The 26,150-nt window shown below is 52.7% G+C and overlaps 5 protein-coding genes and 1 long non-coding RNA gene across 9 annotated transcripts; 4 read left to right on the top strand and 2 right to left on the bottom strand.

Moving 5' to 3' along the window:
• The first annotated feature begins 2,425 nt into the window (after positions 1–2,425).
• DCAF11 (DDB1 and CUL4 associated factor 11) lies at positions 2,426–9,707 on the top strand. Of its 3 annotated transcripts, XM_067739726.1 has the most exons (16): positions 2,430–2,582; positions 2,874–2,938; positions 3,039–3,406; positions 4,328–4,455; positions 4,688–4,815; positions 5,090–5,154; positions 5,467–5,567; positions 5,798–5,944; positions 6,157–6,211; positions 6,567–6,635; positions 6,997–7,054; positions 7,141–7,326; positions 7,781–7,934; positions 8,342–8,494; positions 9,331–9,437; positions 9,535–9,707. In XM_067739726.1, the coding sequence occupies exons 3-16, from the start codon at positions 3,252–3,254 to the stop codon at positions 9,667–9,669; spliced, it is 1,641 nt and encodes a 546-aa protein (XP_067595827.1). In that variant the 5' UTR covers positions 2,430–2,582; positions 2,874–2,938; positions 3,039–3,251; the 3' UTR covers positions 9,670–9,707. The 3 variants fall into 3 exon arrangements, 2 of the variants coding, with proteins under 2 accessions (XP_067595827.1, XP_067595837.1); XR_010943896.1 differs by lacking the exon at positions 9,535–9,707 and having other exon boundaries at positions 2,426–2,582; positions 7,781–7,933; positions 8,340–8,494; XM_067739736.1 differs by lacking the exons at positions 2,430–2,582; positions 2,874–2,938 and having other exon boundaries at positions 3,361–3,383.
• Positions 9,708–13,181: 3,474 nt separating this feature from the next.
• FITM1 (fat storage inducing transmembrane protein 1) lies at positions 13,182–14,481 on the top strand. The gene is made up of 2 exons (XM_067739756.1): positions 13,182–13,462; positions 13,844–14,481. Exons 1-2 carry the CDS (start codon positions 13,197–13,199, stop codon positions 14,454–14,456), a joined length of 879 nt encoding a protein of 292 aa, XP_067595857.1. The 5' UTR covers positions 13,182–13,196; the 3' UTR covers positions 14,457–14,481.
• A 2,143-nt stretch (positions 14,482–16,624) lies between these two features.
• On the top strand, positions 16,625–19,349 carry PSME1 (proteasome activator subunit 1). Its single transcript, XM_067739766.1, has 11 exons — positions 16,625–16,787; positions 17,370–17,402; positions 17,552–17,614; positions 17,732–17,842; positions 17,927–17,972; positions 18,090–18,187; positions 18,427–18,495; positions 18,582–18,649; positions 18,739–18,793; positions 18,869–18,955; positions 19,129–19,349. Exons 1-11 carry the CDS (start codon positions 16,749–16,751, stop codon positions 19,207–19,209), a joined length of 750 nt encoding a protein of 249 aa, XP_067595867.1. The 5' UTR covers positions 16,625–16,748; the 3' UTR covers positions 19,210–19,349.
• Positions 19,350–19,353: 4 nt separating this feature from the next.
• Positions 19,354–21,527, bottom strand: EMC9 (ER membrane protein complex subunit 9). Its single transcript, XM_067739776.1, has 5 exons — positions 21,295–21,527; positions 21,077–21,153; positions 19,930–19,999; positions 19,745–19,839; positions 19,354–19,584 (listed from the first exon to the last, which is right to left on the bottom strand). Exons 1-5 carry the CDS (start codon positions 21,490–21,492, stop codon positions 19,404–19,406), a joined length of 621 nt encoding a protein of 206 aa, XP_067595877.1. The 5' UTR covers positions 21,493–21,527; the 3' UTR covers positions 19,354–19,403.
• Positions 21,528–21,933: 406 nt separating this feature from the next.
• Positions 21,934–22,260, top strand: LOC137229248 (uncharacterized). The gene is made up of 2 exons (XR_010945614.1): positions 21,934–22,056; positions 22,159–22,260. It is a non-coding gene; the product is annotated as an uncharacterized lncRNA (long non-coding RNA).
• A 517-nt stretch (positions 22,261–22,777) lies between these two features.
• Positions 22,778–26,130, bottom strand: PSME2 (proteasome activator subunit 2). 2 transcript variants are annotated; one of them, XM_067739626.1, is made up of 11 exons: positions 25,974–26,129; positions 25,632–25,664; positions 25,132–25,194; positions 24,801–24,887; positions 24,669–24,699; positions 24,485–24,582; positions 23,825–23,893; positions 23,603–23,670; positions 23,385–23,439; positions 22,996–23,082; positions 22,778–22,905 (listed from the first exon to the last, which is right to left on the bottom strand). In XM_067739626.1, exons 1-11 carry the CDS (start codon positions 26,019–26,021, stop codon positions 22,825–22,827), a joined length of 720 nt encoding a protein of 239 aa, XP_067595727.1. In that variant the 5' UTR covers positions 26,022–26,129; the 3' UTR covers positions 22,778–22,824. The 2 variants fall into 2 exon arrangements, with proteins under 2 accessions (XP_067595727.1, XP_067595735.1); XM_067739634.1 differs by lacking the exon at positions 25,132–25,194 and having other exon boundaries at positions 25,974–26,130.
• Between the last annotated feature and the right edge of the window lie 20 nt (positions 26,131–26,150).

The following is a 26,150-nucleotide window of genomic DNA, read 5'->3' as shown; positions in this document are numbered from 1 at the left end:
CTGTGCTCTGCAACAAGAGAAGCCACGACAATGAGAAGGCCGCCCACTGCAACGAAGAGTAGCCCCCGCTAGCCGCAGAGAAAGCCCGTGTGCAGCAATGAAGACCCAACGCAGCCAAAAATAAATAAATTTATTTTTAAAATTTAAAAATAAATAATAAAAATGAGTTAAGATGAGTGTAACAGAAGTTTTTGTTTTCTGTGGACCTCAGGTGGTCGAACTGTGTTAACCATGATGCTTTGTTCATACTGTATCTTTGTCATTAGTTCATGCAAGGCCTTCTCCATTTTATTATTTGTTTAATGATGTAATGAGCCCAGGTATTTTTATACTTTTTAAATGCAAATTTAAACCATATTGTTTTTGCATCCACCACATGTCACCAGAAGAACTACCACCTTTTTTCAACCTAAAAATGTAACTTGCACAATTTCCCACAGTGTAAAAATAGAAGACTACATAATTTTAATGGCTCCCTGGCATTTTTGTCTACCATATGGACCATCATTTATTTAACCAATCCCATTCCGTAGCAGTGTGTTTGGATCTATTTTGTTTCCAGTGTTTTACTACTGTCAATAATTGCTCTGCTGAACATAAACATTTTTGCTAGACTTAGCATAGAAGTCAGGGCTAGATTTCTTAGAAGTGACACCACTGGGTCATAAAGAAGGGAGCCTGACTGGTAGAGATAAAGCTTCCCCCAGATAAGAAATTCTTCTGGGAAGGTGCAGAGGGGGAAACAAGCAAGGAATTTATGGCCATATTTGCTTGGCAGAAGTAACAAAAAAATGAGGCTAGTAAAAAAGACAACCAGGTTTGGAAGTTTGTATTTGAAACAATAAACAATAGTGAACCATTTGTAGGTTCTTAAGAACTAAATGCTATTAGAGAAGAATATTTCTAGCAGATCAACTAACTAGGAGAGGCGTGACATAATGAAAACTTGATGTTGGGTGATGACCCTGAAAAACCACCTCAACTAATCAGCTAAGAATCCACAGGACTTGAAGAACTGAATTAAAAGGGCAAAGAGGAGGGAAAGATCATTTTGGAAAATGATTCCAGATTTTCCAGGCTGGACAACCCAGAAACCAGACTCCTAAGATTCTTTGATTTATAATTATTTTATAATTTATAAATTTAGAATTTATTTCTAAATAAAGCTAAGATTTATTGAGACAATACTATAGGGCAGATAGTAAGTAACCTAGCAATAGGAGATGGCTGACTGTTAGAGCCGGCTACATAATTAGTAGAGCCCAGAGCAAGAGGAAAATGTGGGGCGCTTGCTCAAAGACTTTTGAGAATTTCAAAAGGTGACGGCAGAACGTTAAGGCAAGTGTGGGCCTCTGAAGCCGCCCTGGTGACAACAGATACTAAGGTCCGATCTAGCGATCTAGAAAACAGGAGGCATCACCCGAAGGGCTAACCACACCCTCTCCCTCCGAGCGAGAGCGAGCCCCAGAAGGAGATGCCAGGGAATCCAAGGGCCCCCGCTCTCCTAAGCAGCACTTCTAAGAGAGTGCGGGCTGGAGGCGCTGAGGTGCAGCTTGGACCCTGGGCCTATGCTCCCGGCACGGTAGCTCGACCCACCCCCGCCACCCCACCCAGCACGGGCGAGGATCCCGAGGTACACAAGTCCTGGCCTTGGACTCAGCCGGGTTACTCATAAACCCGGAGGAGGGGGTAGGAGGCGCCGCGCGTGCACACCCCGGACAAGCGGCCCGCGGCGGAGAAGCACCCCAAGGACAGATGGTCTAAGAAAAGTCCGCAAATCCCTGAAGGCCCAGGAGGAGTCTGAGTGGAACAGACGAAAGGCGGGCGGAGACACTTGGGGTTGCTAAGGGAGCGTCTGCAAAGAGCGCGGAGGGAAGCCAGGGGTCATCTAGAAAGCTGCCAAAACGGCTAACGGGCGGTCTACAAAGGGCGGTCCCCACAAGAACAAGGCTTCCGGAAGCTAAGCCCGGAAGGGCGGGTGCGAAGGCCTGTGACTTGAGCACATTCCAAAAGCCCCGGTCACCCCTTAGGGCAAGGACGGCTGTAGCTGCAGCCGGCGAAAAGAGAAAAGCTAAAGCCGGACAGGGACCAGGGGAGGAAAGAGTAGGCCCTTAGAGATCGCCTGAAAAGTGCGAAGCCCAATTAACCTAAGGGACCGACAGCAAATTGTACCCCTTGCTAAGCCACCTCTCCCAAGCACACCAACTTCTTTTGTAAGCCCCGCCCCTCGTCCATTAAGTCTAGTTCCGTTGTCTCTGATTCAGGAAGTAGCCGATTCCCTACTTACTCCTCCCACAACAAGGAGCTACTGCCCCTACTGGGTCGCGCGCTTTCTCCTCCCCTCAAACCCCTTGAGCACTTTCTCCCGCCCATCTGTCAATCACCGCGCTCAGCTGTCCAGTGAGCGGGCCAAGGGGGCGGGGCCACCAGGGGCGTCGCGTGACGTCTGCAGTCAGCCAGCCGCGGAGCCGGGAGATGAGTGTCGAAGGAGGCGCGTGACGGAGAAGCGGTTGGCCGACTCCGCGGCGGCAGTCGTAAACAAGGCCTCGCGCCGCTCCGGGCCCTACGACCGCTCCTGGCTGGTGGGTGGTCTCGCGTGGGGCGGTAACCTCCGGCTTTGTGGGAGGTGCTTCTCGGCTTTTTCCCTGCCTACCCCCGCTTAGTGTACACACCCCCGGTACACCACGTGGGCGTGAGGCAAGGAAGGAGGGGGGCTGTAGGCCGAATTTTAACCTCATTGGTTGTTGCTGCCGCCGGCTTTCGCAAGGGAGTTCTCTGATTGGCCGATAAGGGGGGCGTCGGGGGGGGCTCTGACTCCTAAGGCTTCTGATTGGTTAGATGGGGTAAGCTAATGAGACGCTTTCTTCCGCGAGGGGTTTTGATTGGCCGGCCAGAGAGGTTACCTGGGAATCCACCCCCACCCCAGGGACTTTGATAGGTGAGTTTGAGGTAGAAACTGAGAAATTCCTCTTCAAAGGATTCTTACTGGTGAGCTAGGGTCGTGCCCTAGGCTTCACTCTGCTTTTTTTGCTTCACAGGATCGGGAAAGGTTTGTGTTCCCGAAGCCTTGGGAGTTGTTACAGGCTAAGGAGAAGGGATCTCAGTCTCTAGGAAGGGTCGCCCTCCTAGAGACAGCTACTATCGTATCTCAGGACGCTCTGGTGTTTCTAGAGCAGGCTTTGCTTTCACCAAATCCAAGGAGGTGACAGGAGGAGTCCCTGCACAGGACTTAAGGATGCTGTGACCAGAAGATGGGATCACGGAACAGCAGCAGCGCAGGAACTGGGTCCGGAGACCCTTCCGAGGGCTTGCCCCGAAGAGGGACTGGCCTGCGTAGGAGTGAGGAAGAGGAAGAGGAGGATGAAGATGTGGATCTGGCCCAGGTACTGGCCTATCTCCTACGCAGGTAACTTACCCCCTGGTGTTTCCCCACCAGGTGCCACCACAGCCCCTTGATCCCAGCTCCAGTCAGGGGAGTTACAGAGAATAGGGAATGAGATTAGCCCAGGACAGCTGATCTGTTTGAGCAGAACAGCTTTCCCTGCTGGACACTCTCCGCACTCAGCTTCATACCCAGTAAGAGTGGTTCTTGCCTAGGGAGGGTCAACAGGATGGCTGGCTCTTGTGTTTGAGGGGACTGTTCAAGGTAGTCTCTCTACCTATGACTACACAAATGTAACCTATTTTCCAAGTAAGTAAAAAAAAAAAGGGGGGTGGGGGGGTTCCCTGGTGGGAAGGGAGTGATGTGAGGGCTGAAGAAAAGAGTTAGGGAAGTGGGTGTTGAACTTAAGTGAAGTTATTGACACATGATATGAGGCCACGTGGATTTACTTGAAAAACAAGTTTAAATTAACCTAACTCTAATCCTGTTCTTGAGGAAAGAATGCTTTGAGGGAAGTGACCACCTGGAATTGACTGGAAAGGGGTGCAGCTGGCTTTGGTTCTTAGCTGTGGCTCCCTGGGGAGAAGACGAGCTTGGGAATCCCTTCAGAAAACCACGTTCTATGCTGGACTCCTTGGGCAGAGGCTCAGAAGGAAATGCTCTCAGAATTTTTAGCTCTCTGGGAAATCAATTTAGTAGATCTGTCAACATCCATGCAATGTTGGGGTTTTCTACTCCTGCTGCAAGAGTGAGAATTAGTTTCCCAGTGTGTCTTATAGGAGACAAAATAACAGCCAAGGTCTAGTCAGCCTCAAACCTCAAAATGGGGACAGTATGAGGGTTTGAGGACAAGGTGGTCTAAGAACTACATAGCTATTGACTCTGAATTTGGTTGATTTGGGGAAGGGATCCTCCCCTTTATCATGGGGGGGGGTCTCTCCACAGAGGCCAAGTGAGGTTGGTGCAGGGAGGAGGTGCAGCAAATTTACAGCTCATCCAGGCCCTCTCGGACTCGGAGGAAGAGCATGACAGTGCCTGGGATGGTCGTCTTGGAGACCGATACAACCCACCCGGTAAGACGAAAGGCAGACTGAGACATAATATCAGAGGACTTCCATTAGAAAGCCTTTTTTTAAAACTAACTTCGGCAAAAATTGAAAGAAAAAGATGAGATAATTCAGGGAATGAGGGAGTCTTTGCAGCCCCAGTATATTCAGTCACATTGAGTAGACTGAGCACAGCTCTGCTAACTGTCCTCTGAGTCTGGAAAAGACCTAGGATGAAACTTGTGTTTGGTACTCACAGTGGATGCAACCCCTGACACACGGGAGCTGGAATGCAATGAGATCAAGACACAAGTGGAGTTGGCCACAGGGCGGCTGGGGCTTAGGCGGGTAGCCCGGGAGCACAGCTTTCCTCAAATGCTGCACCAGGTAGGCCTCTCTACTTCCAGCCAGCCTGGCAGCAGGCCTATCAATGCAGCCAGAAGCTGCAATCCCAGAGAAGAGGGAAGTAAACTTCCCAAGGATGCCTCAAGTGCTGGAGCTGGAGAGCTCTTAGCCAGCCTGAGCTGGAGTTTGGTGGGACATACTACTGTGTGCGGGGTTCGTTTCTGTAGCAAGAGCAATATTTTTGGAGGACGGGGGTTGGTGTGGCTGAAGTGGCCCTCTGTTTCTGCTAGCAATATTCCCCAATCCCTTCCTTTAGAGAGAACGGGGCCTCTGCCACCAGGGAAGCTTCTCCCTTGGAGAACGGTCTCGAATGATGTCTCAGTGAGTATGGGGCTTGGTGGAGAGGTTCCAAGGGCCAGATAGGTCTGATTTCCTAAACTGTGAAGGGATCAGTGTTAAAGGATCCTCAGGGATATTAAGTTTAGGTTATGTGGGGTTGAGGCTTTGAGAGTGAACAAAGTGGAAAAGTATAGCAATTGAGAGGATGATAGAATGATTCAAAAAAAGGTGCTTATACCCAAAGCCAAAGGGAAGAATGCCCTTGTACTCACATCCAGCTCTGTTAGGATTCTGCAAACTGGGACATTCCCCATCCTGAGCTCCCCTTACCCTCACTTTCCCTCTGCTTCCCAGCTTCTTGCCCAATGATCTGGGCTTCACTGATACCTACTCTCAGAAGGCTTTCTGTGGCATCTACAGCAAAGATGGTCAAATCTTCATGTCTGCTTGCCAAGGTACCAGACCCTAGTCCTACCAACTGCCCTAGAACAACAGACGTTCTCCCTGACTGAGGCTAGAAAGCCCCAGACCCAGGGAGCTCAGACCCTGGCTTAGGGATGCTTAGCTAGAACACATCCCATGATCAAGGGAAGATTCCACAGATGAGTGGTGAGTGAGAGAGGTCTGATCTAGGGAGGATTCCAGGAGGGTGTTCCCTAATTCTGCCTGATCCCCACTCACACAGACCAGACAATCCGACTGTATGACTGCCGGTATGGCCGCTTTCATAAATTCAAGAGCATCAAGGCCCGGGATGTAGGCTGGAGCGTCTTGGATGTGGCCTTCACCCCTGACGGGAACCATTTCCTTTACTCCAGCTGGTCTGATTACAGTGAGTGTGCCCCAGACCACCATCGTCTCTTCAGCCTGGGAGCTGAGGTCTCCAAATGCCCATCTCCTCCATGCCATGACTCCACGCCTTCTCCTGGGCAGATCACTCCCAGGGTCCAACATCCTTCCCTTTTGTTCCGTCTCCTCCCTAGCTTCACTTCCACCCTCCTAACCTCAGTCCTGAAAGATTCTTGTTTCTCTTGCTTCTCTTAGTTCATATCTGCAACATCTACGGGGAGGGAGACACACATACTGCCCTGGATCTAAGGTACTGGCTTCCTTTCCTGGTTAGACTCATCAGAAACTTCTCAAGGAAGGCTCTCCAGGAGCAAACCTCTTGAACTGGAACTCCTGCTTAGAGGGAAAAGTACACTGGTTGCAAGTTTCTCATTGTGGATTCCTGGGAGGGGACCACCCAGCCTGTCAGCCAGAGGACCAGAGTAAAATAGATGGCTGCAGGATTCTTCCCGGCTTCTCACTGAGGTGCTCCACGTTCTGGCACGTGCTGGCACGACTTCTTTTTCTCTCAGCAGTGTGCCCCACGGCCCTCATCAGATTCTGTATAGATTAACCAGGGCTAAAGGGAAGTCCACTTAACGCAGCTCCTCCTTTGCTCTTTTCAGGCCAGATGAGCGTCGCTTTGCTGTCTTCTCCATCGCTGTCTCCTCAGATGGGCGAGAAGTGCTAGGAGGGTGAGTGTTTGTGGGGATGCCTCTGTCACTTAATGAGATAGGAGTTCTCCCAGAGACCAGCTCTGCCGTTACAGAGACTGCACTGGACACCTGTACCCAGGCAGCTGTGGAGAACAACCAGGCCTTCTCCGGGGCCAAGGTTTATGAGTTGCTTCACTTCTCACTCACCATTTCTGCAGCATGAGATGGGAGGTCTCAAACCTCCTCGCAAACACAGCTAACTCTTCTCCCACCTCCTGTATAAGAAGAGAGAAGGGCTCTCCCCTCAGCAGGACTTCGAGACAACATTCTCTCCAGAGCACACGTAGCATGGGTTCTCTCGGTCCTGGCTCCAGAACCCTCTTTTTCCGTTCCCTTTCAGGGCCAATGATGGCTGCCTGTACGTCTTTGATCGAGAACAGAACCGACGTACCCTTCAGGTATTGCTCCCGAGACTTGAAGCCTCTGCCTCCTGGTGCTTGGCCGATTGGAAGACCTAGAAAGACCTGGCCCCCTTCTCCCCTAGATTGAGTCCCATGAGGATGATGTGAATGCGGTGGCCTTTGCTGACATCAGCTCCCAAATCCTGTTCTCCGGGGGTGACGATGCCATCTGCAAAGTGTGGGATCGACGCACCATGCGGGAGGATGACCCCAAGCCCGTGGGTGCGCTGGCTGGACATCAAGATGGCATCACCTTCATTGACAGCAAGGTGGGCGTAGAGTCAGGACTGCACAGCCAGGCGACTGAGGTTGTGGTTGTCCAGGAGGGTGTCAGAGTGGACGGGTGTGGGAACTCGCCAAGCTCCTCATTAGCCAGGGTTTACAGGAGCTGGAGTTTAGGGAAGAGGCTTAAGCCACGAGACGTGAGGATTGGTACCCACCATCCCTCAAGGAGCAGGGCTTTCTGTACAAGAAGAGTAGAAGACGATCTGACCCAGTATAGAACAGGAGCCCAGCCAGTGCCCCAGGCAAAGAAGGGGAAACCTAGCCAGGGTGTGGGGTCTGTGGTAGGAAACCAATGGTGAGGCCCACCTGGATGAAGAAAGAGGCAACCAAAGTTAAAGGACCAGGGTTCATACTCCTGAGCTGGGGAGGGGGAGCTGGACTGACAGACACTGACATCTGCAAGCTCCGATGCTTCATTATCCATCTTGGGATTCACAGGGAGATGCCCGGTATCTCATCTCCAACTCCAAAGACCAGACCATCAAGCTCTGGGATATCCGACGCTTTTCTAGCCGGGAAGGCATGGAAGCCTCTCGCCAGGCTGCCACACAGCAAAACTGGGACTACCGCTGGCAGCAGGTGCCCAAAAAAGGTGAGAGCGGATGTAGAACCGGAGATCTGGAGAGTGAAGGGTCGGGGGTGATAGTTAAAACATTTAACCCCTGGCAAGGCCTGGCATGGGCGCCGTGGATGGGCCAAAGCCTGGAGCCCTCCCCCTTGCCAGGCATTAACTCTTCGTTTGCTGAACCATGGGAGAGCCAGGGGTTCTCAGTGTAGGGGCTGGGGATCCCTCCAAACCTACGAATGCAAAAGTATTTCAGCGTCTTGACCATCAGCAGAGCCGTATTGGTGTGTATCAGCTGACTGTTAGATGGGGAAAGAGCCACCAGTTGGGAATTGCAAAGGCGATTGTCTTTGAGCATCAGTCTTTGCTGAGGACCAGTGATACAGGGGAATCCAGACTCCCTAACCCAGGGCTCACCCTGCATCCCTCCCCAGCCTGGCGGAAGCTGAAGCTCCCAGGGGACAGCTCCTTGATGACCTACCGGGGCCATGGGGTGCTGCATACCCTCATCCGCTGCCGATTCTCCCCCACCCATAGCACCGGCCAGCAGTTCATCTACAGTGGCTGCTCCACTGGCAAAGTGGTCGGTAAGGACGGTGTCTGAACAGGGGGCCTCGGGAAGGGCAGCCGTGTTCCCCTGGCATTCTACCTGTAACCACCAGTGACTACCTTAAGAAGCCCAGTGACAGTTACAAGTGAAATTTCATTTAGCCTGGAGCAGGGAGGCTTAAACGGAGAAAGAGAAAACATTCTATTCATCAGCATTTTAAATTAAGAAAAGGAACACAGAATTCTAGTCAGTAAATATACTAGATTGCCAGAAATATACTCAGTTCTGTTTTTCAGCCAGCCAAGGGAAGAGATTGCAGATGAAAGGTAGGAGGGAACAGAGACAAACAGAATGACACAAGAAGACAGCAGCAAGTAGTAAAAGATGTACAGCCACTGAAGTAGGAGGAATGCACGAAAAGAAACACACAGTCACAGGAGCCTAAGACAGTGCCAAGCCTAGGGAGGCCCTGACATGGAGGCCTATCCGGGGAGAGAGAAAGGTGCACCCACGTCCAGAAAAGGAACAGCACGTTCACATGTCTGTGGAGACAGCCCATTGTTCACTTTTGTGGTGTCTTCCATATCTTGTGGGCTTTTAAGAAAATGGCTACTTTAAAGCCACATTTCATTTTCTTAACTGTAGACCCTGTGACATTTAGCTAAGGGCCAGAGATACCCAAGCTCTGCTAGACCATACCCTCAACCTGAGGTAGGGAAAAGAAACTAACACCATCCTCGGGCATGGGCTTTGCTCCCCTGGGAAAACGGGAAGTTGTCTGAGAGGCAGGTAAGTGGTGCTGCTCAGAGAGAGATGAGGGGTGGCTCGAAGGTCTTCTGGCTGCCCCTCTCCACTCTGGCCTTTCCTGGACAGTGTACGACCTCCTCAGCGGCCACATCGTGAAGAAGCTGACCAACCACAAGGCCTGTGTGCGTGACGTCAGCTGGCACCCCTTCGAGGAGAAGATTGTCAGCAGTTCGGTGAGGATGCTGTGGTTAGGGGGGCCAGTGTGTGTCTGGGACTTGGACCCGGGAGGGAGCAGTGCCTCCTGACTACTTGCCACCCTCTGCCCCGCAGTGGGACGGGAACCTGCGTCTGTGGCAGTACCGCCAGGCTGAGTACTTCCAGGATGACATGCCAGAGTCTGAGGAACACCCGAGCACCCCTGCCCCAATGTCCCACCCCTCTACAGCCTTTTCCTCACCCCAGTAGATCTGACTTCCAGCCCCATTCATGGGTGAGCCTTTTGACATCTCTACGCCTCCTCCCTTTCTCCCTTCTGGGGGATCTTTGGGGAATCAGTGGCATTGGGTGGGGAGAAACAGAAGCCCAGGCTTCGGCCCTCTAGCTAAGCCCCGGGAGGGAGATCCTCCCCTTGGGGCAGAGTGGTCTTCTCACGTGCTCACACCCATCAACTTGGGTCTCCGTCTCTGGTCAGGGTCTGGCAGGACTGCCATTATCTGGTCAGCAGGAGTAACGTCCTGAGTGTTTTTAATCTTGTTTGGTTGTTAAGTCTTAGCTCCTAGAGTAGATGCCTGGGGCCAGGTCTGAACTGAACCAGGCCCATTGCCCAGGCCTTCGCGCGTTGAGGACTAAACTGGTCAATCAGGGCCAGGCGTCCTTGCCTTTCTTCCAGAGGTCCTAATGGCTAGAGCTCTAGCCCCTCAGGGGAGGGGGGAATGGGGAAGGTGTGTCCTCAGCACCCTCCCTGGCTGGGAATTACGTCTTCTCTCTCACGTGTCTGGGTCTTTGGGGTAGGCAGGCTGTGGTGTGAGAGGCTCCGTGTGACCCCACACAGGGCGGGCCCTCCCCTCCCCGAGTGTTCCCTCGTGCAGGAGGCCAGCAGCTTCGAGGAGGGATGTTGAAGTAGGACTCCTTCGTCCTCTCACTGGCTTTGGCTCCCTCAATAAACTCTCTGTGGGAACCTAGCTTAGTGTCCGTCTGTCTCTCTCTTCTTCCTGTCTGAGATCTTTTATCCTCTCACTTCAAGAAAACAGTTTCAACAGAGCCTTCAGATATGCTCCTCTGTGGGAGAAAACACTGCTTTGATGCCCCAAGATGAACGGAAATACCAGAATCATTAGTTAACTGAGCTTTGCAACAGGGAGTCCCTCACCAACCTCAGAAACTTCCCAGCAAGCAGAAGTAGAGATAACAGGAAATAAACACATTTTAGATGAGAACCTGGAACACCCACATCAGCTCTGCCCTGGAGCTGGTCCAGTCTATGGAAGGAAGTAGCCCAGAGCCAGAGAGCACCTGGTGGGCACTGATGCCAGGTCCCATCTGGGCACTTCACACTTAGAACCTTATCCACCTCACAGCCACCCTTTTTTTACAGGTGAGGAAATGGAGGTGTGCAGAGGTCAGGCACCATGCCCCAGGGCAGACCCATGTTATGGTCAGTAGGGGAGCAGCTCTGATTGATCTTCCCCATTATCTCTAAGGAACCTGGATGCACACCTCCGGGGGGGGGTCTTAAAGACACAGCAAGGGGTTAAAAGATGTACCTATTCAGCAGCAAAGCAGGTAGTTTTAAAAGAATAAAGGGACTTCCCTGGCGGTCCAGTGGTTAGGACTCTGAGCTTCCATTGCAGGAGGCCCGGGTTTGATCCCTGGTAGGGGAACTAAGATCCCACATGCCTCGCGGTGTGGCCTAAATAAATACATAAATAAATTTTTTAAAATAAAAGAAATTGTCCAGATGCTTGGCCTCCATATGCTCTCTTTCCTCCAGTTGATCCGCTTGCATGAAACTGTCATGCAGATCTCCTTTCCCACCAGCCCTTTTCGTTCCCCCTCTGCCTCTTCATCCAGAGATGCCAACCTGTCTCACCCAGAACTGTTTTACCTCCAGGATGCCAAAGGTAGAGGCCAATTAAAATTATTAGTGTCCTCAAAGCCTCATTTAGTCAAGGCCCCAAGGGCCATCTATTCTTCTCATTAAGAAATGCATTTCTGGGCTTCCCTGGTGGCACAGTGGTTAAGAATCCACCTGCCAACGCAGGGGACACGGCTTTGAGCCCTGGTCCAGGAAGATCCCACATGCCGTGGAGCAACTAAGCCCATGTGCTGCAAGTACTGAGCCTGCGCTCTAGAGCCCGCGAGCCACAACTGTTGAGCCCGCATGTCACAACTACTGAAACCCGTGCACCTAGAGCCCATGCTCCGCAACAAGAGAAGCCACCGCAATGAGAAGCCCATGCACCGCAACGAAGAGTAGCCCCCGCTCACCACTACTAGAGAAGAGCTCGTGCGCAGCAACAAAGACCCAATGCAGCCAAAAATAAATAAAATAAATTAATTTTTTAAAAAAGAAACCTTTATAAGTTCCATTTGAAAAAAATGCATTTCCAATACAATTTTAGTTTATTATTAATTATCAAACTGTGTGGAATGTTTGTTGTACAAATAATACATTTTGTACTACTAACAATTTTGAAATTTGTACTAGTAAAAAAATAGGAAATTCAATACAGAAAAAAAAGTTTAACCTTGTGATCACAGGAAATGTGTAAAAATTGTTTCAAATTATCCTTTTGGCAGAGAAGTGTGATCAATGAAAGACTTTCAGGCATAAAAACATTAGGATAATTTCTGTGGGGAAAGAATGGAAGTGTTATTTCTGACTCTTAAGATCTTGTCACATGTTTTTAAATGAAAAACTGTGAGGTATATAATCACAGTAGTGTTTAGATTCCATTGGATATATTTAAAAGAGTGATAAAGATAGCTTTATTTTTGAAATGTCAACATATACGATACACTGGAAATTATGTCCTTTGCAACTATTTAAAATTACAATGTAAAATTTTGTGTCAACTTAAAAACGCGTGAGTGCTTCTGTAGGTCTTCAGGTATAGGATCCCTGAGCACAGACTATGTCAAGGTGTGGGCTGTAGGATCTGCAAGGATCCTGGTTGGTTAATCCATCTTGGTCAGTTTGCAGATGATGGCACTGAGGACCAAGGATGGTTAGTTGATTTTCTCAAAGTCACAGAGTTGGGCCAGAACCCAGGTGCCCTTTCTAGCTCATTCCTTTCACTACTTCACGGGCCTCCACTGTGCTCTGAGATCCCACCACCAGTTTTGAGGAATGAGGAAGGAAGACAAAAAGGGATCTCAAAACAGTTACTGAATATCAGGGACTTCCCTTGGGTAGGTTGCTCACCGCCCTATGGGTCCAGCCTCAGTGGTAAGGCTGGGAGGCCAAGTCCCAGGATAATTGGTTGGGGGACACAACCTTAGGATTTGATGGACTCCAGGCTGGGGATCTTCCTTCTAGTGTCTCCACCACCCACTATCACCTGGGAGTGAACCTGATCTTCGGGGCTCTGAGAGTCTGACCTGGGCGGGGTGGGGGTGACTTTGGCTGACCAAACAGAGACAGGCAGACCCAAACAGGCTGTGGCCAAAAACATCCCATGTTTCGGTCGTGGCCCTGAAACATGAACTAGGACATGGTTCCAGCCTAGAGGGTCAAGGAGGCACAGGACTAACAGGGAAGGACACAGGCTGCTGTCAGGACACACACCCAAGGCAAGAACACTGCTGACGTGGCAGCCCTCCGCCCCAGCCTCTTACTGCCCCCCGCCCCTCTCCCCCGCCTGCCAGCTGCCAACAGGGCTCTGCCCTGTGTCTGCTACACCTGTCACTGTCTGTCCTTGTCCAGGGGGAGCCCCATCAGCCCCTCCTCAGCTGCCCAGCAGAGCAAGCTGTTAGTGGGGAGGGGAGGGAACATGGAGCGGGGGCCGGCGGTGGGGGCAGGGCGGGGGACCGGGGCCCAGATCTGGGCACTGCTGGGCTGCTTGGTCAGGGTGCTGCTCTGGGTGGCCTCTGCTCTGCTATACTTTGGAAGCGAACAGGCTGCCCGCCTCCTGGGCAGCCCCTGCTTACGGCGCCTCTACCATGCCTGGTTGGCAGCAGTGGTCATCTTCGGGCCCCTTCTGCAGTTCCATGTCAACCCTCGGACCATCTTTGCCAGCCATGGCAACTTCTTCAACATGTGAGTCCACTAGAGGCCGTGGGCGCTGGCTCCCTGGGCTCTGGGATCCCAGCTCCCTCCTCCAGGTTTCTGTGCTCTTGCCAGTCCAGGACACTAAAAATAGGCTAGGAGGTTGAGGAGAAGGTCAGAGGGGGAGGGGAACAGAGTCATGGGGGTACAGGAGCAGCGCCGAAGAGGAAACATGGGCCCTAGAAGGCTGAATGGGCCGCTAAGGAGATGGCCAAGTTCAAGTGCATGGGGGGAGAAGGGGGAGAGGGCCCAGGAAACAGAGAACCGGGAACGACAGATGCGACTGGAGGCAGGGCCGTGATGGGAACGTAGAGCAGGGTGGGGAGATGGGGCTGAGGGGGTCTCAGCAGCCCTCCCTCTTCTCTGCCACAGAAAGTTTGTGAATTCAGCATGGGGCTGGACGTGCACCTTCCTGGGGGGCTTCGTGTTGCTGGTGGTGTTCCTGGCTACACGGCGCGTGGCAGTGACTGCCCGGCACCTGAGCCGCTTGGTGGTTGGGGCAGCTGTGTGGCGGGGTGCCGGCAGGGCCTTCCTGCTCATCGAGGACCTGACGGGCTCCTGCTTCGAGCCTCTGCCCCAGGGCCTGCTGCTCCGCGAGCTGCCGGACCGCCGCAGCTGCCTGGCGGCCGGCCACCAGTGGCGGGGCTACACCGTCTCCTCCCACACCTTCCTGCTCACCTTCTGCTGCCTGCTCATGGCCGAGGAAGCAGCAGTGTTCGCCAAGTACCTGGCCCACGGGCTGCCCGCCGGCGCACCCCTGCGCCTTGTCTTCCTGCTCAACGTGCTGCTGCTGGGCCTCTGGAACTTCTTGCTGCTCTGCACCGTCATCTATTTCCACCAATATACTCACAAGGTGGTGGGCGCCGCGGTGGGGACCTTTGCCTGGTACCTCACCTACGGCAGCTGGTATCATCAGCCCTGGTCTCCGGGGATCCCGGGCCATGGGCTCTTCCCTCACCCCCACTCCAGCCACAAGCATAACTGAAAGAAATAAAGGCACTTTAGGCCTGGCTCTGGCTCCGCTCATCATTGGGCTGGCGGGACCTGCAAAGGGTGGGAAGGGTAAGAAGAGAGTGTGATGGTCGCCAGGTTTCCTCAGCAAGACCTTGCTGTCGCTGACCTTGAATGCCCTTGTGCTTGATCGCTATCCCTCCTGTTCTTTCAGTCTCCTAGTCCCTGCAGACATCAAGCTCTTTGGGGCTCTGATGTCAAGGACTGGCACTGCCAGGTCGGGTAGCAGTGCCCTTAGGTATGGGTGGCATTCCCACTGAGCAGATGCTCCATCTCCAGCCTGGTTGATTTGTTTTCCCTGCCTCCAGCATTGAATCCCCCTCTGCCATCCTCAGGAGCCTGCCTATCTGGGCACCCTACTCACAGTCGCTTCCTACCCTGTCTTCCCGTAGGGAGTCTATATGTGCTCATTTACTTAAAAGATGTTCATTAAGCCAATGTGAATAAGAAAGACAAGGTTTCTGCTGTTTGGGGGCCCATGGGTTACTGTCTGATGATAAACTCATAAATAATAACAGCAAACACTTGTGCTTACTGTGTGTTGGGCACCATTCTAAGTGTCTATAAATTCGCGCATATTTAGCCCTCACAACACTATGAGCTAGGGCTGGTAGCGTTCCAATTGTACACTTGTGAAAATGGAGGCACAGAGTTTAAGTAACTTTTTCACAACTAGTAAATATCGGAGCCAGAATTATTAACCCAGGCATTATGGGTCTGTTGTCTGTGTTCTAAGTCGGGGATCAGCAAACAACAGCCCTCCTGTGGCCAGTGTTTGAATGGCCTGAGATCTAAGAAATGGTTTTACAATTTTAATGGTTGAAAAAAAATCAAATTAAGAATATTTCTTGACAGGTGAACATTACATGAAATTCAAATGCCAGTGTCCATAAATAAAGTTTTATGGGAACTAGCCACGCTAATCCATTTAACTGTTTACCTGCTACAATGGCAGAGTTGAGTAGTTCCTACTGGCACTACAAAGTCTAAAATATTTACTATCTGGCCTTTTATGGAAAAGGTTTGCCAGTCCCTGGTCTAAACCACACTATCCCCAGAAAATAAACCGGCTAATTTCAGAAAGATAGTGCTATGAAGGTACTAAAACAGGCTGCTTTCTAATAGACTTGGAGGGAGTTCCTTTATAAGGAAGATAGAGTTCTCTCTGAAGAAGTGACATTTAAGCTGAGAACGGAATGACATCCTGAGGCAGGGGAAGGGGAGTATCAGGCAAAGGGATTAGCAAGGACAAAGGCCCTGAGGCAGGAATGAACTTGTTGCAAACAGGTTTGAGAAACAGCTGGAAAGTCCAGGTATTTATAACTGAAATGAAAGAGGGAGAAAGCAGTGGAAAGTGAAGTTGAAGGGGAACAGGTGCCAGACAGGCCTTTTGGGCCAGGAAAGTCCTTTGGATTTCATCCTAAGGTCAACAGGAAGCCGAGAAAGTTTTAAGCAAGAGCAAGGTGGAATCCTGCTGCTGTGCGGAGAGTGGGTTACAGAGGAATGGAGCCCACAAGGGTCATAAGAGAGCTGACCCTCTCTTATGACCCTGTGATGGGGCGATGCCAGAGTCTGAATGTCACTGAGCCAGATGATGCCCGCGGAGCCAGGGGTCCACGCTGGCAGGGCAAAGGAAGGGAGGCCAGGTCTTGCTCCAGCACCGAGAAAAGAGAGAAGAGAGCCAGATAAGGCTAATCACTGTCCCAGGACGAGCAGGGAAAGAAGAGAGCCAGAGGGCTGTGAGGAGGCAGGGAGATGGGAGGCGGGGAGTTCAGAGGTGGGCACTGGCCTTGGGCCCGGGGAGGCGGGGGTGTAGAAGGCAGGGCGGGGAGGGAGGAGGTGGGTTGGGCGGAGTCGGTAGGCGGAGAGTCGAAAGACTGGCAGCGGTGGGGAGGCGGGGAGGCGGGGAGGCGGGGAGTTCAGAGGTGGGCACTGGCCTTGGGGCCGAGGAGGCGGGGGCGTAGAAGGCAGGGCAGGGAGGGAGGAGGTGGGGTGGGCGGAGTTGGTAGGCGGGGAGTCGAAAGACTGGCGGCGGTGGGGAGGCGGGGCGCTGGAAACGCGCCTCTCGGGCTCTAGGAGGAGCCGCGGCTGGGCAGCCTCCCTGAGCCCCTCAGCTCCTAGCCTTTCTCTGGTCTGTCCCCGCCTCCTCCAGTGCCTCCACTCCCACTACCCAGGAGGGCAGTGCGGGGAGCGAGTGCTGCTTTCGCTTTCCCTTCCCCGTGCCCACTCCTCGCTCCGCGTGCGGCCCTAGGCTGCCGCCCCGGCCATGGCCACGCTCAGGGTCCTGCCCGAAGCCCAAGCCAAGGTGAGCGCTGTGGGTTCGAGGAAGGGCCCATCAGGGAGGCGTGGCCCCGAGAGGCTGAGGGCGTCCGTGACCCGCTCCCACCCAGCCCCCCGACTCGAGTCGGGGTCAGTCATCCGAACCCTCGTGAGCCTCCGTGCCCAGAGCACCTGAGCCCGGGGAGCCCGGCCAGCTGCCGGGAGAGAGAGAGGCGAGGCGGCCGAGGTTCAGCGGGGTGAGGTGAAGCGGAGCGCTGGCGTGGAGGGGAAGTACGCTGGCCCCGGGCCCAGGCCCACACACAGACTGGGAGCGGACCCTGCCCTGCCACCACAGGAGGCCCCGGAGTCCACGGGGCACTCCGCCCCTTCCCCAGTCGCAGCGGCTCTCTTACATCCCTCCTCCCACAGCCCAGGAGACACTAGGGATGTTTCCGCTTGAACCCTTCGCCCTTCAGCTCCAGGAATGTTCTCATTTCCCAAATCCCGCCCCACCTGGGTCCACTCCACCCTTCCCCAAGTCAGACCCTACACAGCCCTAAGGATCCTTGAGTCCTTGAATAGACTGGCCATAAAGCCAGTTGTCTGAAGGGCTGCCTGTGTCCCACAGGTGGATGTGTTCCGTGAAGACCTATGTGCTAAGGTAAGACCTGACCCGTCATCACCCCACCCCTCCCTACCCAGTCCCACTGCTCAGCCCTTCCTTGCTGGGCAGTGGCAGCCCTGCTTCACTGCCTAGGAGGGGCATTTGATTCTGACCGCCATCCTCCCCTACCCTTACCATACACACAGACAGAGAACCTGCTCGGGAGCTATTTCCCCAAGAAGATTTCTGAGTTGGATGCATTTTTAAAGGTACTGGGGCTGGGCAGGGAGTAGAGAGTAGGGGCCAAAGGGAGAGCCTGCTGGGCCATGAGAGTGAGGAGGTGAGAGCCCGCCCCTGCCTCCAGCCCTTCTACCCCCCTGCACCAGGAGCCAGCTCTCAATGAAGCCAACCTGAGCAATCTGAAGGCCCCGCTGGACATCCCAGTGCCTGATCCAGTCAAGGAGAAAGAGAAGGAGGAGCGGAAGAAACAACAGGAGGCAAGTTGGCAGGAGCTGGGAGGAGGGACCCAATATGGGGAAAATCAGCCTTAGGCCTGCCTAAGAGACCCCTTCTCCCTACAGAAGGAAGACAAGGATGAAAAGAAGAAAGGGGAAGATGAAGACAAAGGTATCACTATGGTGAAAGGGACTTGTGTCTCACCTCCCAGGAGCTCCTCCCTAAGGATGCCTCTTCCCTGCCCGGCACGGTCCCAGTCATGTGACTGACCCAGTGCCCACCTCCTAGGTCCTCCTTGTGGCCCAGTGAACTGCAATGAGAAGATCGTGGTCCTCCTGCAGCGCCTGAAGCCTGAGATCAAGGATGTCATTGAGAAGCTCAACCTGGTGAGCCCTCCCACTTCCACCCCCACCCTTTGTCCTCCTTCGTCCCTGCCAGTTGGGCATGGCACCTGCCAGGTCTTAGCAGGAGAGGGCACAGCAAGTGAAGCCAGAATTCCAGGCTTTGGGGTTCAGGACAGACGTGGCATACTTCCACCCACCGTGAGCAGGGATACAAAGGAGGACAGGAACCTGGGAATTGGGTTGGGGGCTAATGGGGTTTCAATGCCGTTCCCTCCTCCCAGGTCACCACCTGGTTGCAACTGCAGATACCTCGGATTGAGGATGGGAACAATTTTGGAGTGGCTGTCCAGGTGAGGACACTGCCCCACTCCTCTGCCCTCCTTATTTCTCCCATCCATGCTGCTTTTACACTTTCCTCCTCGCTTTCTTTCCTCAGGAGAAGGTGTTTGAGCTGATGACCACCCTTCACACCAAGCTGGAAGGCTTCCACACTCAAATCTCCAAGTGAGTGATTGCCCACTGCTCTGCCTTTGGCTGGGACTGAGGCTTGTGCTCCCTCCTCCCCCTACTCCACACCCTTCTACTTCCCACAGGTATTTCTCTGAGCGAGGTGATGCTGTGACCAAAGCGGCTAAGCAGCCCCACGTGGTAGGTGAGGCCCAGGTCAGGGTGCATGGGAGGAGGGACACCTTTGAAGTCAGGCCTGACCCGAGTCTCCCACAGGGTGATTATCGGCAGCTGGTGCACGAACTGGATGAGGCAGAGTACTGGGATATCCGGCTGATGGTCATGGAGATCCGCAACGCTTATGTGAGGAGGCGAGGGCAGGGGTGGGCAGAGGCAGCTTTCCCAGGCCACCCACTCCCTGACCCTGCGGGCTGGGGGTGAAGGGTATCAAAGCTCAACCTCTCCACAAGGCAAGAAATGGGGCACAGAGCCACTGGGGACCTGCGGCTGACCCCCACTCCTCCCTGGCCCCATAGGCTGTGTTATATGACATCATCCTGAAGAACTTTGAGAAGCTCAAGAAGCCCAGGGGAGAAACAAAGGGAATGATCTATTGAGAGCCTCCTCTCATTCTGTGATTGGTCCAGCAGAGACCTTCCTGACTTTCACAGGAGACTCCAGACTTTCCCCACCTTCTGTCTGTTGAGGTTTCTCCCTCACCTTGCCTCCCAGGCACAATAAATCTAGTCATACCATTGCCCAACAGCCCAAGTCTCTTTATTGGATCCTGAGCCTCCCCTCTGGCCCTGGCTCAGGTATTTCCATTTGTGGGACCAACCCACTGGGTGATTTGGGCGTTGAGCTGCTGGTTGGTCCAATCCTCCCGGATGTCGTCAAGGTGGCAGTCAAAGTCCACAAGGTGCTGGTGGGCCCGGCCTGCTAGTAGTGCTCCCACCATCTGCCGTGACTGTTCCCAGTCCCTCCACATCACTCTGAAATAACAACCCCCATGGAGGTCAAACTCAGCAGGCAGAGGGGCCAGACACTTGGCAGAGGTTAGTTTCTAGAGAAGGACGCTTAGGGCAGAACCAAAAACAGGAGGCTCAGGAGCTGTGGGCTTCCAAGAAGAGGTGGAGGGAGTGGGGCACTCACAAGTTCTTGTCCTTGGGGACCCAGCAGAGACCATGGCTCTCCAGGACAATAACTGGGGGCACGTGAGGCTGTGGCACCAGTTTCTGATTATCCAACTGTGTGGACAAGGAAGGGCAGGTGAGGGTTTCGAGGATTCCCCCTTCCTACTTTCTTTCCAACTCCCCACTCTGAAACCCAAGCCTCACCATAATAAGTACTGCATCAGGGAAGAATTCTGCAATCTGCCCAGCGATTTTCAAGGCCAAGGGCCCAGGGCTGTGTAGAAGGAAGATCAGAGTTGTGAAGAGCCTCCTGTGGGCAGACCCCGTCCATCTGAGCTGGGCCTCCCAGAGCCCATAGACGTGGAGGCAGTGACGGCCTTTCCCTGTAGTTGGCCTGGGGGCATCAGGCCTGCCTGACTGCTTCGTGCAAGACTTATGCTTGAGCGCTGTGGGAAACAGGTGCTCAGACACTGCTGGTGAGAGTGGAAATCTAAGATGGTCTTTTTGGAGAGTACTTTGGCATAACCATCCAGATTTATATTGTATGTTAACCCAGAAACCCTACTAACGAAGAATTTACTGTAATAATAGGACAGTGTCTGTAATAAAAAAAAAATTGGAAACAACCTCAATGTTTAATGTAAGGCACTAAATAAATTATGGTACATCCATGTTCATACTGTATAGCTGATAGGGTAAGGTAGATATTAGTGTAGGGATGGAAAGATGTCAGATATTTATTAAGGAGAGAAAAGCAAATTACAAAACAGTATAATTTGCTCCAACTACATGACTACTGTATACGTAGATAACTTTTTCTGTATACAGTTGACCCTTGAACAATGAGGGGTCTAGGGGCCACAGAGCCTCCCGCAGTTGAAAACCTGCAGGTAACTTTACAGTGCGCCCTCCCTATTCTGGATTCTGCATCGGGATTCAACCAACCTCGGATCCTGTAGTACCGGAGTACCTATTCAGTGAAAAAAGTTCGCCTATTTGTGGCCCCAGGTAGTTGAAACCGGTGTTGTTAAACGGTGAACTGTATATATAAAAAGAAACTTCCTTTTTTTAGAAGCTGCTGGTTGGGCTTCCTTTGTGTTTTCAGCACTTGGGGGGATCTCAGTTACAGCAGGTGTCAGCCTGTTATTGTCCTTCCCACCCCACCGCAGCTCCTCCAGGAAAATAACATTTCTTTATATTTTCTCACCGCCTACCCAGCCTAGTAGGTACCTTAGCTCTACAGTGGCTAAGCCTTGGATGAAGGAAAGATGGAAGGAATGACCAAGAGGGGCTCTCTTGACATCCCCCACCCCATAATCCTTAGCCCTCTGCCTCTGGCTTCCCCACTCACCTCTGGTCGTCCAAAGCTGCATTGGCATGGTAGTACCCTGCCACTACCAGCCCGGCCTGCGCGCCCCACACATCCACCTGCCATGGGAAAGCGCCGTCAGTAACTAAATCGTGCCGCCCGCCCTATGGGTGCGCACTACTGCCAAGAGGCCAGGGTTGGCCTTGGGCTAGGGGTGTTGGGGGGTTTCGCGGTGGTCGGTGGGCGTCCAGCGGCGGCACCTGGTTGAGGGCGACCTCCAGCATGACAGACAGGGCCAGGTGGCTGTGGAACAGGGGCACACAGTCGGTGAGGCACAGGCATTCTCTCGACCGCGGCGCTGGCGCCAGCAATAGCCCGTTGACAGCGGCGTGCGGGTAACGGGCGGCGTGCAGGCACATCTTCACGTAGGCCCGGGCCGAGATCTCCACCTCCCCCATGGCGAGCGGGGCCCCAGCTCGCGTCCGCGAAGCCCCCTCCAGCGCCCCCAAGCCCTCCTGGGCCCTTCCCCGTGCCCCCTCACTTAGGTTCGACGGTGACGCTGACTTGACTCGAAGGCAGCCCGCCGGCTCCGGCAGACCTCAGCCCGGCGCCCGGCCCCCGGCCCCCACCCGGCCCGGAATGCAGGCGGCCGGGATTGCATGTTGCAGCACAGAGCTCCGCCTCCCCCGCCCCCAAGCGGCGGCAGCAGAGCTGCGCCTGCCTTGGGGACACATAACCAGAGCTCCAAGTCGGACCGGCTTCTGGAGTCCCGCCCACGTGGTGCTCTTTGATAGGCTTAGAGAGTCTCGTTTTGCCAAATCAGCATCCAACATTGTCCCGCCTTTGACTGTAGAGAGCTACCCGCACGCTGATTGGCTAGGCTACCCCACTTCGGCTCTTGATTGCAAGATGGCTGCGTCTGTTACCTCTGCCTCCCGCCCCTACAGGCCCCGCTGTGCCACCTGGGTGGTGCCCGCGCCCCTCATCTGGTGTCTCCCCGAAACGCGGAGCTTCGAATGTCGGTACGTAGCGGACAGCTTGGCTCCAACTATGGAATGAGTGGATTGGTACTCTAGAGCGGCTTTGTCACTTACTAATAAGCCGTGTCACTTTTGCAACTGCAGGTTATCTGGCCCTTCCTTTCCTCAATGTAATGACTGCAGAAACAAAGACGGCATTGGCTGAAGGAGGAGGGTAAAGGTCAAAAAGAATTTTATTGAACCATCCTTCCCATAATGTCCTGTAGTATAATTTCCTTCGCCTTAATGCCTTGGAAGCGTTTTTGCCCCTCCCAGCCCTTGAGAAGGAGTCCAACCATTTACCCATAATTTTCCCAGTGAAATCTCATTCTCCCTCCAGGTGTGCTCTGAGCTGAAGAAAGGGTTGTGCCTTTCTTCATTCCCTGACCTCAGCCTCAGAGCTTTCCCCCAGTCTCTCCAAAGCCTGATTATTCCTATAAGGGCTCTGCCCAGATGCCATCTCTTCCAGGAAGCACTCATGACACCTCCAGATGGAAATAATCTTGTGAAATTCCCCAATACAGGTTATTTTCATGGCTGTCATGGCATGTAACAGTTCCCACCCTGTTCTTTAGGATGACTTCCTAAGAACAGGATGCACCTTTAATTCATCTTCGTCTTCCTGGCACCCCTCCCTTTCTCATCACCACATTCATTCACATTTAGTGTCTGGATATAGGCGACACTCAGTAAATGTCTTTGAATGAATGACACACACCAGAGGTTATCCACACAAAGTATAGGTCTTTTATTTCCCTTCTAACCCTGGGCTCAGTACATAGATGGCTTCTCTTCACCCTTTGGGTTGACAATTTTCTCCAGGTTGCTGCTTATAATATGGTAAAGCTCAGCCTGGAAGAAGGCCAGAGGGCAACAGTCAGGTTCTTGGCCTTTCCCCTGCGCCCCTCATCCACCTCCCTTAGGGGCTTACTCCACACTCACATAGAAGGCCCTGAGGTCCAGCACCATGGCCCTGAGCTCTCCATAGGCTGCCTCGTCTCGCTCGTGCACCAGGGCCCGGTAATCCATCTGGGATGTGGAAGGCAAAGCTGAGTCAGCCCCATGGAAGGTTGGGACATTAGTCTGGTTTCCTCATACAGGGAATAGGTAACTTGAGGAATGAGCCCCTTCTCAGCCAAGAAATGGGATCCCAGAGGATCAAACAGAGAAGGGGGTCAAGGTTTTTGAAGCCTAAATCAGTTTTCCTGGGCTTAATATTCTCCACATTGGGAAGGTCACAAATGAGACAAAGAGGACCTCTATCCCCCACTTTCTCATCACCCCCCATCCCCAGCAGCCTCAGCTAAAAGGCTGGTGGACTGTCCACTTACTACATGGGTCTCCTTAGAGGCCTTGGCCACAGCATCCCCACGTTCTGAGAAGTACCTGCCAGAAGCAAGAGGAGTAACCACAGGAATGGATGTTCAGAGAGAGGTACTCCCTCAGACCCTTCCCAAAGCACCGCTTCATCCGATAGGCATGCCCAGCTTTGGGAGTCCCAAAGAAATGTCCCTGCAGACCCCGGCGCTGGCCTTCCAGCTGTCCTTACTTGGAAATGGTTGTCTGGAAGGCTTCCACTTTGGTCTTGACTGCATTTACCCTCTCCAGCACCTTTTCCTGTGGAGACAAAAGAATGGAAAGCAAAGACAACCCTTCATCTCCTCCCTCCTTCACTCACCGTCTCCCTCCTCCTCCCAGTTCTTGTCTAGCTCCTATCCCTTACTCCCCAAGTCTCTCCCTGCTGTCAGCATTCTCACACACCCTTTCTCACCTGGATTGCCACCCCAAAGTCATTTCCATCCTCAATTTTGGGGATGAGGTGCTGGATCCATGTGATCACCTACATTAAGAGATATCATGTAGGAATCATTCAACAAACCCTCTATTCTGATTACTGCTACTTCCTAATAATAGGTACATTTAACTGAGTACTTATTATATGGCAGGCACTGTGCTATGTATTATGTATCTCATTTAATCTTCACAACAACCTTTCAAGGTATATATATATTTTTTTTTTTTGCTTGTTTCAAAGTATATATTCTTATTGTACCCACTTAACAGATGAAAAAACTGAGTCACAGGATGTCTAAGTTACTTACTTAAAGTAACCAGTTAGGTAAGTGATAGAGTCAGGATTTGAACCAAGGCAGTCTCCCTCTAGGGCCCAAGTTCTTAAACCAACTCACTGTATCATAGCATCTGTACTCTGTACCTGGTACAGCAGTAGGTTCTCAGGTTATAGAGGTGGATGTAGCACAGTCTAATTTGGGGATATCATCGTGATAGAGAACAAAAGGTATCTAAACCCAAGGTACAGAAGGAAGCTTCCTATTTGGGGAATAGTTTCCTAAATGAAGGAATTGAATCTCTGAAGGAGACCAGGGCCTGGCCTTGCTCGTTTTCTCTGTCCCCCAGTTCCCAGGCTTACCAGAATGCATTTTTCTTTGAGAGTCCAGACTTCTGGCTTAACCAGGGCAAGCAAGGCCAGGACCTTCTCATTCCCAGGGAGAAAGCCGCACTTAGGGACTGTGAGAAAGAGGGGACTTAGACCCTTTCTCATCCAGTAGTCAGTGTGCCATTTCCCTTTTCCTAGCCACCCCTTCCTCTCTTACCTTCTTTCTTCTCTTGCTTATCCGTTTCCATCTAAGGAAAAAAGGGGGAAAGTAGCTTTAGAAAAGTCATGGAGGTTGGAGGGCCACTTACACTGGGTTTATAGCCCAAGCCCTACACCATGAGTGCCTCACCTCATCATCCTTGGGTGGAGGGTCTGGGATGGGGATGTCCAGCGAGGCCCGGAGAGAAGTCATGTCAGTCACGTTGAGGGAGTCCTCCTGCACAGAGCTCACTGTCAGGGGCTGCCCAACCTCTTCCCCTCATCCTGAGTCAGAGCCTTTCCTCCACACATCCCACCCAACCTCTGCCTCCTAACCTAGGCTCAGGCCTCACACTATCCTAATGTTCCCAGTCCACCATTTGCGACTGTTCTCTGCATTCGGAGCCCAGTTGTTAGCTAGAGAGGGTGGATGGAGAGGAGAGAGGCCATGGGATGGGGCAGGAGGGGTCCACACTACTCACTTGCAAGAGCTGATTCAGGTATATGATTTTCTGAGGTAAGAATCTGTAGAGGAATTCCTCAGCCTGTGGGTTACATTGCAAGGGTCGGAATCACAGAAGACGTTCAGTGAGATGTCTGAGAAGTGGGACTGGAAGGGCCCTTGGAAATCATTGACTCCAGTACTTATAAATGAGGGAACTGAAGCCCTGAAAATTGAAGGGAATTCCCCAAGTTGGGACGCAGCAGAACCAAGGTTAGAACTGTGGTATTCCTGCTTTGGGGCCATGGCTTTTCCCTCCACACCAAAAGAGGGGAGAGGAAGTGGTGGAAGTGCAGAAGGTATTAAGAGGGGTACAGGTAAAAGCAGAGATCAATAATTAAGAGCTTATCTTAGATGGAGGCTTAATAAGTGAAGTAAGGCGCGGATGGAGGGTGGGTTTGGGGATCAGTCTGAGAAGTTGCAACCCTCAAGTATTGGCCTAAGATTCTGGGTCAAATCGCTTGAATCCAGAAGACTTACCTCCTGGAAAAGATTTTGCCTGAAGACATCCACCTGCACAGAGAACGGTACCCGGATGTTCGTTAAGGGTCTCAGTTGTCCAGAGTAAGATCCCACCCCCAATAGGATGCCCTCCAACTTGGCTCAGTCCTTCCCCACCACATGCCAGACTTCCCTGGAAGCCCATGCTCAGTGCAGAGATTGTCCGGAGGGCAGGAATCTGGTAATCCCCGGGCAGAAGTGAAAGCACTTAGAGAGGTTGGGAGATTTCTCTGGCACGGCCTTGGTCCCTCGGAGCACCCAGTTTGGCCTCCATTTAGGAGGGCTCCTCGGCGCCTTCCTGGCCTCCCGGTCCCCCGTTACCTGTTTGCGGGCTTCCCCGCTCAGGCGCACCCCACAAGGCTTGGCCATGTTGCTCCAGTTGCTGCTAGGTCTCCGGTCTCCCTGTTCGCCGCCTGGGCTTTCGCTTTCACTCCCCACGTCCAGGCCCGCCCCCTCAGCCCCACCCCCTTCCTTCTTTTCCCCCTCCCCCTGGAAGGC

This window comes from Pseudorca crassidens, chromosome 1 (assembly GCF_039906515.1).
Source record: "Pseudorca crassidens isolate mPseCra1 chromosome 1, mPseCra1.hap1, whole genome shotgun sequence".
In the NCBI taxonomy this organism is placed as follows: Eukaryota; Metazoa; Chordata; class Mammalia; order Artiodactyla; family Delphinidae; genus Pseudorca; species Pseudorca crassidens.
This window is presented reverse-complemented; position numbering and strand designations above follow the sequence as displayed.